The 13,333-nt window shown below is 46.0% G+C and overlaps 1 protein-coding gene across 3 annotated transcripts in view; it reads left to right on the top strand.

Annotated features, from left to right (window-relative positions):
* Positions 1-12,749, top strand: part of ABCG4 (ATP binding cassette subfamily G member 4) — a 252,361-nt gene extending 239,612 nt beyond the window's left edge. For all 3 annotated transcript variants that reach the window (XM_078682187.1, XM_078682188.1, XM_078682189.1), the window contains one exon: positions 8,962-12,749. In XM_078682187.1, the coding sequence (XP_078538313.1) occupies positions 8,962-9,187 (226 nt within the window). In that variant the 3' untranslated portion in view covers positions 9,188-12,749. The remainder of the gene's footprint in view (positions 1-8,961) is intronic.
* The last annotated feature ends 584 nt before the right edge of the window (positions 12,750-13,333 follow it).

Raw genomic sequence — 13,333 nt, 5'->3', positions numbered from 1 at the left:
AAGACGGCCATGGCTCTCTACCCACTACATACAGGCCTCACCACCCCCTGTGACCCTCACCAACTTCTATCCCGCAGAGCATGCCTCATCCACCCCATCAATCCCCTCCCCTCGCCCTTAATCACGTCAACATCCACCCGTCCCTCCGAGCCCCTCCCCCCTCTATCCCACAGCCCCAAGCGCCCGCCCCCCTCTCCCAAACAACCAGAACCCCCCCACCCCCCTCTCACCTACATCCCCTAACGTCCTCCCCCTTCTCCCAAACTTCCAGGACTCCCCCCCCTACCCCTCCGACCTCCGACCTCCCTCCCCCCTCACCACGTCTCCCGCACCCCCACAGGGTCTCAGTCCCCTCCCCTTAGAACTCCCAGTCCCCCCGCCGTCTTTGAATCACATCGCCCTGCGCGATCCCTCACTCCCACTGCTCACGCCATCCCCCGTAGTGAAGACATCCACCTCCCCCAAAGAGACCGCAACCCCCCTCCTTCCCTACTCCCCGCCCATCCGAACTCGAAACACCGATCAGATCCCTCCAGCTCGACTACTCCCCCTAATAGTAACTCGCACAGCAGCCCCTCCCACCACCCTGCCCTTGACCAAAAAATCATGAAAGCTAACTCCGTGCCTCCCTCTCCCGTCCCACTTCCTAACAGTATCTCGCCCCAAACCCGCTCTCCCTCACTAGTGGTCCCACAATCGAACTCCAACCTAGACCCGGTCCCCCGTCACAGACCCCCCCATTCGACGTCCTGCTACACGACCTCTCCCACACCAAACCCAACTCCACCCACTCGCCCACCTACTCCCCAGCACCTAAACTGACACAACGCCTGGACTTTCTAGAAGCCCAGATCGCGACTCTGATCCTCGCCTGAAAGAAACCCTATCCTCCCTAGAGAAACTCCAGCCTCCCTCCCTGAACGTCCCTCCTCCGCGCCTCCAGCCGCCTCCCGCCAAGACTGACTCTCATACCCACACTGGGTTCAAGCCCCCCACAGGCTCCCAGCCTCTTCTCTCTAATCCCAGGACTGAGGCTCGAATCGACAGTCCTAGAAGGACGGCTCCCTCCCTTTCGCCACAGGAAGTGACCTCCCTCATCACCTCCTATGAAACCCCGCCTATGCAGCCAGCTCAAATAATGCCCCCTGACCACCCTCCCTTCTCCTCAATTCAAGTCATCACTGGAGTGGGAAGGGACCCGTCCCGTCGTAAAGCTGCCAGACCACCACCCTATCTCTCCTCCTTACCCAGAGCTACCTCGGTCAATCATACCTCACAGGATGACTCCCAAATAAACTGTATGCTCATCAATTGCAGATCCGCCGTCAAACATGCAACAGAAATAGCCGAAACCATCCTCTCACATGACCTGGACGTAGCCTTCATCACTGAAACATGGCTTAACACTCTATCCAGCCCCATCCTGGACACGCTGGTGCCGCCCGGGTTCTCAATTATACACAAAGACAGGCCCATTCACAAAGGCGGCGGAATAGCTATTATCCATAAAAGCGACCTCTCCATCTCTGAATCTCCTGCCGTCATTTACAACTCCTTTGAATCCCTCTCGGTCAACATCAATTCGCCTCACCACCCTACTCTCCAATGCCTTCTCCTCTACCATCCCCCGGGCACTACCTCCGAATTTGGCGCCCAGCTGACGGATCTGATCACGCAAACAGCTCTCAACAGTGATTTCAGTATAATTCTGGGCGACCTCAACCTAAGATGGAATGTATCAAAAAACCCGCTCATTCAATCCCTCAACACCCTTATTCATGACCTTGACATGACCCAGCACTGCACAGAGGAAACCCACCACAGAGGAGCAACCCTGGATGCTATCATCGCAGATAAAAAGACAATTTCAATTGACCACATCATCCCAGTAGACTGGTCAGACCATCACGCCATCCTCTTTCATATCAATCACCCGGCGCTTTCCGTCCCTCCCACGCAAACCTCCCCCAAATGGATCAGAAACTTATCGAGAGTACCTCTTGACAAGCTTGAAAAGGGCCTCAGCTCACTCCTCCCGATCACGACAGAACCCCTTTCAACCACAGAACTCACCTCGCTCTACCATTCCAACTTGGAGCTCGTCTTAGACCAGCTGGCACCAAGGAAACTAAAAAAACAAAGAAACATCCCCTCCAGAACCTGGTTCTCCACTGACATTAACGATGAAAGAAGACACCTAAGATACTTGGAAAGATCCTGGAGGTCCAACCCCTCCTCACGCAACCGGGACCAGCTCAAGGCAGCCCGCAAAAGCTACTACAACCATATCAAGAACAAAAAGTCGTCCTTCTTCTGTGCGGCCCTTGATAATGCCAAAAACCGCCCCAAAGAACTTTTCAACATCATCAAGAACCAAACCTCCATTCCGGTAACAAGAGACATGGTAGCGTCCAAATCCCAATGTGACGACTTTGCCAGCTTCTTCAACGAAAAAATCGCGAAAATTGACCGATCTCTCGGCACGTTGCCCTCAGACCACCCCGCTACAACTTCCCATTTAAGACCAACAATCACATCCACTCGCTGGTCCTCCTTCCAACCTATCCAGGTTGAATTGAAAAGTAATCTCATAGCCTCCGCCAAACCCTCAACCCACTCCCTTGATCAGCTTCCCCCGAGAGTGACCAAAGACTTGAAGCTCACTCTAGCCCCTATCTGGGCCAAGATCATTAACAGCTCTCTGAGCGAGGGCTCCATCCCGGACTGCCTTAAAATAGGTCAAGTCACGCCTCTACTAAAAAAAACGGGCCTTGACATACAGAATATGAATAACTTCAGACCAGTCTCGAACCTTCCACTATTATCCAAAATCTTGGAAAGATGTGTGCTGTCGCAACTTTCCCAGCACTTAGAGAACACGAAGCTTCTCGACCCACATCAATCAGGGTTCAGAAAAGGCTGCAGTACTGAAACCGCAATACTTAACGTCCTGGACGATCTTCACATGTCGCTCGACTCCAACCATTGCAGCCTTCTCATCCTCTTAGACCTATCGGCTGCATTTGACACAGTCAATCCTGCCCTACTAATCAATGTCCTAAAGGAGAGAGCAGGCCTCGAAAAGACTGTCCTAAAATGGTTCTCCTCCTTTCTCAACAACCGCACACAAAGAATAAAAATTAAAAGCTGCGAATCAGACATTCTTCCCATCAGCAGAGGAGTTCCACAAGGGTCTGTACTCTCTCCTCAACTCTTCAACATTTACATGGAGCCCCTCACCTTAATTCTAAGGAAAGCTAACATCCCCTTCCATCTTTATGCGGACGACACGCAACTCTATCTGGAAACCACATCGATCTCGGACATCCACAGACTGAACCACACACTTACCGAAGTTCAGCTCTGGCTCTCTTCCAACCACCTCAAACTCAATGAGGAAAAAACTGAAGTGCTCCTCATCTCTAACAAAGAAGAAAACCCCCAAATTCTTGATTGGCTCAAAGCCTTAAACGCCCTAAATGTGCCGCTTGTTCCATCGAACTCCATAAAATCCCTAGGGATCACCCTTGACCCCAAACTGGATATGAAAGAACACATCTCAAAAACTGCCAAAAGTGCCTTCCTGAACCTGAAATTGATCTACAAACTAAAACCATTTCTCCCCACAAAAGACTTGAAACAGGCCACGCAGGCTCTGGTTCTCTCCAGAATTGACTACGGCATTGCCACTCTGACTGGAACAGCCAAATCTCACCTGCGTCCTCTGACCTCTACCCTAAATGCCGCTGCAAGAATGATCATGGGAACAAAGAAATATGAACATATCACCCCAGCTCTGAAGGATCTGAAATGGCTCCCTATTGACCAACGAGCTAGCTTCCGCACAGCTTGCCTCACACATAAAGCCCTGCAGACGGGCAAACCGGAATACCTGGCCAACAAGCTCAAAAGGGCCGGGCAGTCTAGAAACCTCAGAAGCTCCAACACGCTCCTACTCATTCCTCTGAAATCCCAGAAACTCTCAACATCTAGCAAATCCTTCGCGGGCAATGCTCCCAAGATATGGAACTCCATCCCCCCACACATCAGAATGACCGCATCCTTCCTGAAATTCAAGAAGCTACTCAAAGTCCTCTTCCTTGAGCGCTCCGGAACCAACTAGAACTAAACCCAGACTTTATAGTTTCATGTTCTCGTTCACCCCAGAGCTGATTGACTTGCCTACGACTCTCCGCCCTGTTTCACGCCTGGCTGCTATTGTATAGACTGTACTCACTCCTGTGTTCATTGACTTGCTTTTTGTCCGCATTATCTGTCTAACGCCTGTAATTTGCTGTGAAGCGCTCTGATACCCTCGGGTCCAGCCAGCGCTATACAAAACTTTAATAAATAAATAAACCATGGAACGGTGGCCCGTTGGATACCAGGTAATCAGTAAAAGTTATTAGATGGTTTGGCATAATGAGGACAGATGTTTCGACATCAATTTTTCAGATCTGAGACCAGTGACTGCTTCTCTTCACCAGTGTAAGGAAAAATAAAATGATAATAACTTAAAGTTATTATCATATTATTTTTTCCTGTTGCAAGCACAGCAGTTTTGCCAGGTAGGACGGGGCTGCTCTGCATACATAGCAGGGGAGGGGAGAAGTGGTTTTCACTCCCTAAGTGAGCATGAATGTTTGGCCGGCCCTCTTGGGCCGGCCAAACATTCATACGCTCTTATCATGTTCTTCATCCAGGCTGCATTACAGCCTGGGTGGAGAACGTGCCCAGGCCACCAGTGCCCATCTGAGTGCCGAACCACGGTGCACAGACCAATCACAACACTGTATTGCAGCATTGTGATTGGCTCAGGGGAGCCTCAGCCTGAGGACTTCCTCTTCTGTGTCCCGGCCAGAGGAGAGACGCGACAATCAGGACTCAGTGGGAGGACACAGCGATTAGGTACGTTTATTTTGATCTTTTCTATACCCCTTGGTCCTGCCTTCCGCCCCACCCCGCCACCACTGATTGTGCCAGCTGCCACTGTTTGAGACTGCATAGAAAGACGGTTGGTCCCGAAAAGGAATAGAATCAATGACCCACCTGTGTGCTGGGAAAAAATGCCAAAAGCAAAGGGGCCATTATTTGTGTTTTTCAATAACAAATTCTGGATTTTGGAGTTTGCTATGAAAAACAAAAAACTTTGCTTTGTGGATGCATTGAACATGGTCTCTGGACAGCAAAACGACAGTGCCGTCAGCTGAACTGCCTGCCTGGTGGAGCTCACTAAATGTGGTGGCATGTCCTCCACCAGGGCAGCGGACTACATCTCTTCACTGATGTAGTGGAAATAAGCCCCTCAGATGCTTTGGTGGATGATGTCATGCCTTCCCGTCACCTCTGCCGAAGTATTTGAAAGGCATATATTCCAGCTAAATGTATCATGTAAAGGATCCTCAGAACACATGTTGGAAATTATAGCAACAGATTTGTATGTTCATCTATAAATCGGGCATTATTTGATAATCTTTAACTATAATAAAGCATTAGAGCACGCAGTAGCGGGCTCTACCAGCCAATAAAGGCTCGCTTCAGCGTTAAAAGCCCGAGCCGAAGCGGTCCTTTAATGACTGGTAGAGCCCGCTATGGGGGCTCTAAGGCTTTTAGAACATTCCACCCCTAGAGGACAGAGTGTTCTAATTTGTAAAAAAAAAAAGGCCTCTCGGAGCCGGAGGGGATTGGAATCCCCCCGGGCTCCGTGAGGCCTTTTTTTTGCAGCAACAGCTGTGAAAAAACATTGGAATATTGGAGCTCCGGGCTTCTACTGGCTGTTAGATGCCGGGAGCACTCCATTCTTTTCAATGGAACTCCCAACATTCTAATATTCTAAAATTCAAGATTTCCGATTGCCAGAGAAGTGTCAGCTATATAAGACATTGTGGTATTGCCAATGCTGCATGAAATATTTTCTGTAAGGGGTATAGCCTGCATTATTAAGTCAGACAATTAGACCTCCTTTCAATAATGCATAGTTCAAGAAAATTAATTCAGTACTTAAAAATTAATCTCAGAAGAATTACACCAATGTCCTATTTATGGCATGATCTAAAGCACGGTTCTCAGAGCAAATATCAATCAGATTTTGCTGTACTTATGGTGTGCCTACTGGAGCATTTGCCCAGAACCAAAACAAACTTGGTGACAAGCAGATTTCTTGATCTGGCCCTGGCGTTAGCTAGGCGCCACAGAGCTATAAACTGAAAAAGTCCTCTGGGCCCTCATCTGGGAAAGTGGAGGAGAGAACTCACTACCTGGCCCACCTGTGAGAGTGAGATTCTCCATAGGGAGGTGAGACTGGGACTGCGCGGTCTCGCTTTTGTACATGCGCAGGATGCCATAAGAGTGTTGGCCAACTGTAGATGGCGAAGGCACGCGGCTGCTATAGCTACCACAGCATAACAATGATGACTCTTCATGACCAGGGATGGCAGAGCACCCTTGTAACTGACTGGCGGCGACACCACCAAGTGCCCTCCCCGTCTCAACGATATGCTGTGGGAGGCAAATGTTTTTTTACCTGATGGTACTGCTCCAACAGTTTTCTTGTTTTGGTTTGGGTTGACCTCAGAACGCAGACACTAAGTGATACGATTAAAGATCTGTATTTCGTTTCACCTGCGCTTATTGACAGGCATTATTGCCCCGCATTCATGTAGCATTATGCAACAGACCAATATAGCTGTGAATTGTACTAAACAATAAGCAATATTATTCAATATAATCCATTCAATACAACGCTGCTCGTGGATACAAACGTTAAAAAAACAAATATTGCTGTGTCTGCCTCTGTGACAGGTGAGACAGTCGGAACACCACATATGATCTATAGGAAATTGCCTATCAGAACTAATGTTTGGTCAAAAGCGTCTATCTGGATTGCCTTAGGTGAGGAATTAATGACTTTACAACATAAAGACTTTGCTTAGTGAGGAAAAGCAAAGAAGCGATGAAAGTGCAGGTTGACAAGAGAAGGAGAGCTCAGTCGCCTACCATGAAAATACGAAAGTTAGTGTTTCGATAAAACTGTCGACAACACCGCCATTTCAAATTACTCTAATCAGAGTTAGGCAAGTAAAAGAAACCATGGTCTCAGCTGAATCCTCTCAAAAGGCAATCTAAATGCTTCTCCTTTTAAGAAATGTATTGACAGTGAGCCACAAAAGACACACTCAAAGCAGATCTGAAGAAGGGTAACTTCATTACAAGTGAGACAAGAAGAAATAACAACTATGGACACAGAAGACCCACCAGAACCGTTCGTCGTTCAACATGACTCCTTGAGTGAATATAATGCGAATAATGTTATGATGTTTAGTAGTTTTACGCTCAACATTTAGACATAGTTCACAATTCTACAAATACCGTGTTAGCTCCAATTATTTATTAAATAATCTTATTTGAAAATCAGAGGTGTGTGTCGGATTTAATATACAATGTTGTCCCTCAGTTGCACTGGTAGGCTAAGAGCCAAGGAATCAACTTAATTATGTGTGTGGTAGAACCTTGAGGACCAACAGTGAGGAAACGTTTCTCTAGTCAGTTAAGCTGCTTTATAATGAATGAAATACATATTAAGTAAAAGGAAAATTGTTTTATACCTTGTTGTTAACCTACTTTGACCCCCCCAGCATTGTTTTACTTTAAGACAAAGACATAGGAATATATCCTAGGGAAAGAGCTTCCTCTTCTGTTCACTCACAAATGCACACAGGAGACTAGAAGATGCCTGTGAGAAGACTCTTTTGTACCGAGGACATATAAGATCCACTTACCCTTTTCCACCAGTGAAGGGTTTCTCTTGTTTTTTAGCGTGCATGCATTACAGAGAGGTCGACATGAAATGCAGAATGCAAGGAAAGAGGAACTAACAAGTAGAAATAAAGATATTTCTCCTCATTACACTTCTGTAAGGTAGGCCCACCCTTTTGGGGCAAACCTAAGTTTACGAGTCTTTGAAAATCTGGATTTGCATCAAAATCCATGGGAATGCTGATGCTCTACCAATGGAAAGCCTACCATATTCAAAATGCCGCAAGGCAGCGATATGCGCTGCTTGCGTTACTTTGTATTTATTAAATCACAGAAAGTGGCTTTGTGTGGCTTAGTAAACTAAATGTAAATTTGGGTCTGGATTTCCTTGTGAAATTAGAGCCCAACTGTTAAGTTTACGCATCAGTGCCAAAGCGGAGTGGCAGTCTCAGTCCTGGAGTAGCAGGACGTGCTGCTGGTCAGGTTTGAGATTCATTGTAGAGCTGTGGGTGGTCTCGATTCTGGAACATTGTGTGCTGCAGGTCATGTTTGTGGTGCATTCATTGAACTGTGGCAGGTCTTGGTACTAGAGAAGTGTGGGTGCTGTCGGTCATGTTTGCAGGGCAGTGGCTGAGCTGGGCGTTGTCTAGGTGCTGGAGCAGCAAAGTGGGCTTCAGATCACATCCGCGGTGCACTGGCTGAGCTGTATGTGTTCTCTAACTTCTGAAGTAAAGCAGGTGTTGCCGGTCAGTAGATGCAACCTTAAAGGTACAATAACCTTTATTAGAACATTGGAATGTTGGGAGCTCCATTGAAAACAATGGAGTGCTCCAGGCTTATAATGGTTGGTATATGCCTGGAGCTCCAACATTCCAATGTTTCTTTGTTCACAGCTCTGAACAAAGGCTTCAGGGAGCCACGCTCCCATAAGGCGTTGCTTTTTTTTTTGTTAGAACATTCTGCCCTCTAGTGGAAGAATGTTCTAATAGCCTTATAGCCTTTTGTAGCTGGGCTATACTGGCTATTAAATTCCCTCTCCCTTGTTAAAGGCCCTCACCTTCGGCCTTTAACGCTGGAGAGGGCCTTTAATAGCCAGTATAGCCCTCTACGACGGGCTATAAGGCTATAATATTTGTTAATGGTGGCTTGCACAGCTTGTTCTGCCTCTTCCCTTCTTTTAATAACACTCTTTTTTGATTTGTACAGGTATGGGTTTGAAGGTGTCATCCTTACCATATACGGCATGAATCGCGCAGAGCTTGAATGCAAGGAGGAGTTCTGTCCCTTCCAGAATCCAGAGAAAATCCTGCAAGAACTGGACGTGGAAGATGCCAAGCTGTACCTCGACTTCTTGGTCTTAGGCATCTTCTTTATCATCCTGAGGCTTTTAGCCTACCTGGTGCTCCGCTACAAGGTGAAGTCTGAGAGGTAGAGTACCCACTGCCAGTAGCGGACTCTGCTTTAGGGACCAGGGCAATGGAGCCGTAAATCGACACGGTTGCCCCCAGCTGGAATGTTTACTCGAAACCATGGACCAAAGAACTGGAGACTGGAGGAGAGACCGCCTCCGACCAAAGAAGGGACTTGCTTCTTGAAGCCACTCATACGTAATGCCAAGGTGTATTGGAAATTGCCTTTTTTAAGAAAAAAGAAATCATTGTATGCATCATTCATGCTAGGATTGGAACTTCTGAGATCTCTGTTGAATGCATCTAGAATTTCGGGATCTCTGCACCTGCTCGTGCAGAGGCTTGTTGGGACATCTGCTGTTCTTGGTTATTAGGTGGATAGTGATACCGTTAAATGGAACTGGAGCTGGGCAGTGATGCTGCAGTGCCTGTTGGGGGCCAGTGGTTTCTCCTCACACATTCTCCGATCTGTTCCCAAGCCATCTGAGATGTCTCTCTTGCTTATCGACTAAACAGTTGACCACGTGAATCACAAACCTGGAGGACCATATTTCAGTGTACGTAGTATCAATAGGACTACGTGCCCATCTAACTAGCCAACGGAATGGTGGCCTTGCATTGAAAGTGACTCATCCAGATTTGCAAGACCAGTTGGCTTACTTTGTGTTGAAGGCTGTTTTGCTGGTAGTGTATGATGTTGATTCCAGGTACTCAACAGAAGCATTTCCTGAAATTTGCCCCGTCTTCTAGAGAATATCGCATGTGGATAGTATTACTGAGATGCAGCCACAGAGTTGAGTGTATATCTTGCATCCGTTAGTTGTGGGGAGAATTCCCGTCTGTCTTCCCCAATATAATTTGTGCATTTGCTTGTTTGCTTACAATGAAGTATTTCTAGGGACTGTGGTGCAGACAAGTGGCTGCTATTAGGAATGTAAATGGACATGGAGGCTCGAGGGTAATTAATGCTGCCATGTGTGCCTCTGGTCAGAGGGTTGGAGGAGGTGTGAGTGGGGTGTTGAATATGGAGTAAAGCAATAGTAAGAGATGAAAATGGTGGGGACTCCTTACCTTCAGAAGAAATAAAATACTCCAGTGAAGGCTGTTCTAGCTCCTCACAGATCATAAATACATAAAGACAAGAAAGCTCTACAAATACAAAACTGCTCAATAAATGTATCAGGTTAGGGCAAGTACTTGAAGTGCAACAAAGTGAGGCACAGAGAGAATAATAACTGGACAGGAATGGCCCTATACCATGAAATAAATAAGACCACGTGGAATCCCCGAAAGGGGCAGTGATCAGTAAAATACATTGATGTTCAGCTATGCAACATGGACAGCTTAAGAGCCGTAATGTTTTTGTTTTTTTAACCTTTTGGCATGCAAATGCCCTTCCCAGCAGGTGGCTGGGTGAGGTATGCGTTTTTTATCTTCAAATGTGCAGTCCTAGAAAGCTTATCCACATTTCTGGGTCAAGAGCCAATGGCCTAATTAAGAAAGGTAAACTTACACTTTTGTATAAGTTAGCTATTTTGTTCGTAATCACAAACCTCAAGTTTAATCTTACTAATAGTAATTTTACCAATGCGAAGACTCTGCAATCGAGGTGGAGTATTCCACACATAAAAAGATAGAACAATCCTTTATTTTTATGTGTGAAGTCTCCATCATGAGTGAAGTGTCTCTGCAGTCATAACATTAGTAAAATTAAACTCATAGATTGTGAATACAAAAAAATAGTAAACTCACACAAACGTTTAAGTTTGCCTTTGTGAATCAGGCCCAGCATATTTAAGGCTATCAGTTAGAAAAAAAAATACTTTTCAAACAGAATATTTTTTTCCAGCGAGTGAATGTAAACTGAAAATATTTCAATATTATGTGACCCATATTTTAAATTCTGGTTAACCCCTGGGGTGAAGTTCCAGAAAGCTTCTCCCTTAAGTGTGGTTAAAATAAGTATATTGAGGCTGCTCTTCTACAAAACAGTGCTTACAGTAAAGAGGGTTCTTTTGTCACAAGATTAAGCACAACTTGAAGCTATTCTGTGCCTGAAGTTACCTACCGACTGCATTTAGCCACTTAAAAATCAACAAAAAGCATACATAAATATGTATTGGACAATTATCTGGTGCAGTTCACATTAAAATACAGTTTCAGCTGTAATGTAGGGTTCTGAATGAGGTTATAGCGAAGTCCATGGAAACACCTTTCACGAAACAATTTATATATGTTAAGAAGTAAATCCACACATAACCAACTTTCCCCTTTTTGCTTCCTTTCCACCAAAGTGTGTGTCACACGCTCATTGTAGACATCCCATTGTGTTAATGAGAAGCAGGAACCAACATTGTAAGATAGTTCCCTTATTGTACCGCTAGTCTAAGTTTTTTGTGGTTGCGAGAATAACACAATTATTTCTAATTTCATCCAAAGGGTTTATGCGAAAGAAGCGAGAAGGAGTTAGCACTCAAAAATGAATTGTTGGGTGGAGTTGAAAATAATGATGGAGAAGTAGGAATGCACAGAAGTTAGAACCCAGATATGGATGTCGGGGTCATCACCTAGGGTCCCTCATGCCAGCTCTATCCTATCATAATTGTTCTTTCCTGTTCCACTGGCCTGTTGTAATTTATGCCCAACTATTACTGTGTTCTATCTGTCCATTAGTTATTCTGCCACACAACTGCAGCAAACATCAGAGAATCCTCATATAGTTGCAGCACACAGCAGACCCCCGTTAAACTGCAGCACAAGCAGACCTTTATGTAAAATTAAACTTACCAGGGTGCCGGCCTGTACAGTTGCAGCTTACATGAAGGGCTTCTATACAGCTATAGCATGAGGCAGACTCCTTGCTCAGCTATGGCATAGAGTAGGAAAACGTTGCACCCCTGTAGCGGGGCAGGCCAGCAGTTAAGACACACAGCTGAGACTTCTTGTACGGCTGTAATTTACGGGGTCAGTCTTATGCAGCTACAGTATAAAGAGTGCTTCAAATAGCTGGGATCTTATAAATCTTGATTACTCAGGTGTTTCCTCAAACAAATTCAGAACATGGGGAGCTCCCAGTTCAGCCACAAAATGCATAGGACCTTCTTGTACACTTGCAAAATCCATTAGCCTTGTGGTTCAGTGCAGTGTGCAGAGGTTTCATTTGACTGTACTCCCTACAACAGGGCATTTTGGAAGCTGTAGTAAACAGGGGCAACTTGGCAGACCTGCAGGATACAGCAGGATCCTCATTCAGCTGCACTTTAGAGCACAGCTACAGACACTTTTTGCCCGGGATATGATGTCCGACTATGACTGTTCAGCACTTTAGTCCAAAAGCTGCTTTATTTCCCCAGATCACTTGTTGGCCGGTATCAGATGCGCGGAGTGATCAAGTGTTCGCAGTGGGCTTGGCGGGTCTGATAGGGCCCGGCTCACCGACTCTGGCTCCTCCAGACCTGAGATGGCCACAGGCAACCATCCAACGTAGTAAATACTTTGCAGTTCATTTAGGTTTTATTGAGATGCAAATTGTAGCTGCTGGATCCATCTGGGTACATAACTAATAAGACATATATTTATACTATACCTCTGCAGGTCTTGGTGTCTTCATTTCTGGTATGTGAGTGTATGCACTTATGTACATGTATGTTTGCACATATATGCATTTGTATGTGCCTATGCCAGTGTAGGGACATGTTTGCAAGTATTTGTGATTGTGTGCATGCAGGGTTGTCTGTATGTTTGTTTCTAAACCTATGCATCTCTCTGCCTGTGTATGCATGTGTTTACAGTTACATACTTGGGAATGTGTGTGTGCACATGTAACATTTGCATATCTTTTCTTATAAACCTACATGTGTGCATGCTTTTCTATGCATGTGTTTGTCGCTTCTATGTGGTACAAAAGGGGGTGGTGATGGACGGAGCATCTGAACCAATGAAACACTCACACCCAGTGAACAGATCTGGGTTTAATCCAAATGCATTCAATGGATTCAAGCAAGCCTGGCTGAAGACGGCTGTAATGCCAGAAACCGGTCCTAGGAAGCTTGATTCCGGTCCAGGGAAGGCATGGTTTGGCAGTTCAGGCTGGACTGTTCCCATGAGGCACAGGGTCAGACTGATTTGCATATGGCCATGTCTCAACTGGGGTGGCAGAGTAGGCTAAA

Source organism: Lissotriton helveticus, chromosome 3_1 (genome assembly GCF_964261635.1).
Source record: "Lissotriton helveticus chromosome 3_1, aLisHel1.1, whole genome shotgun sequence".
Taxonomy (NCBI): Eukaryota; Metazoa; Chordata; class Amphibia; order Caudata; family Salamandridae; genus Lissotriton; species Lissotriton helveticus.
The sequence above is the reverse complement of the archived record's forward strand: the minus strand, read 5'-3'. Positions and strand labels throughout refer to the sequence as shown.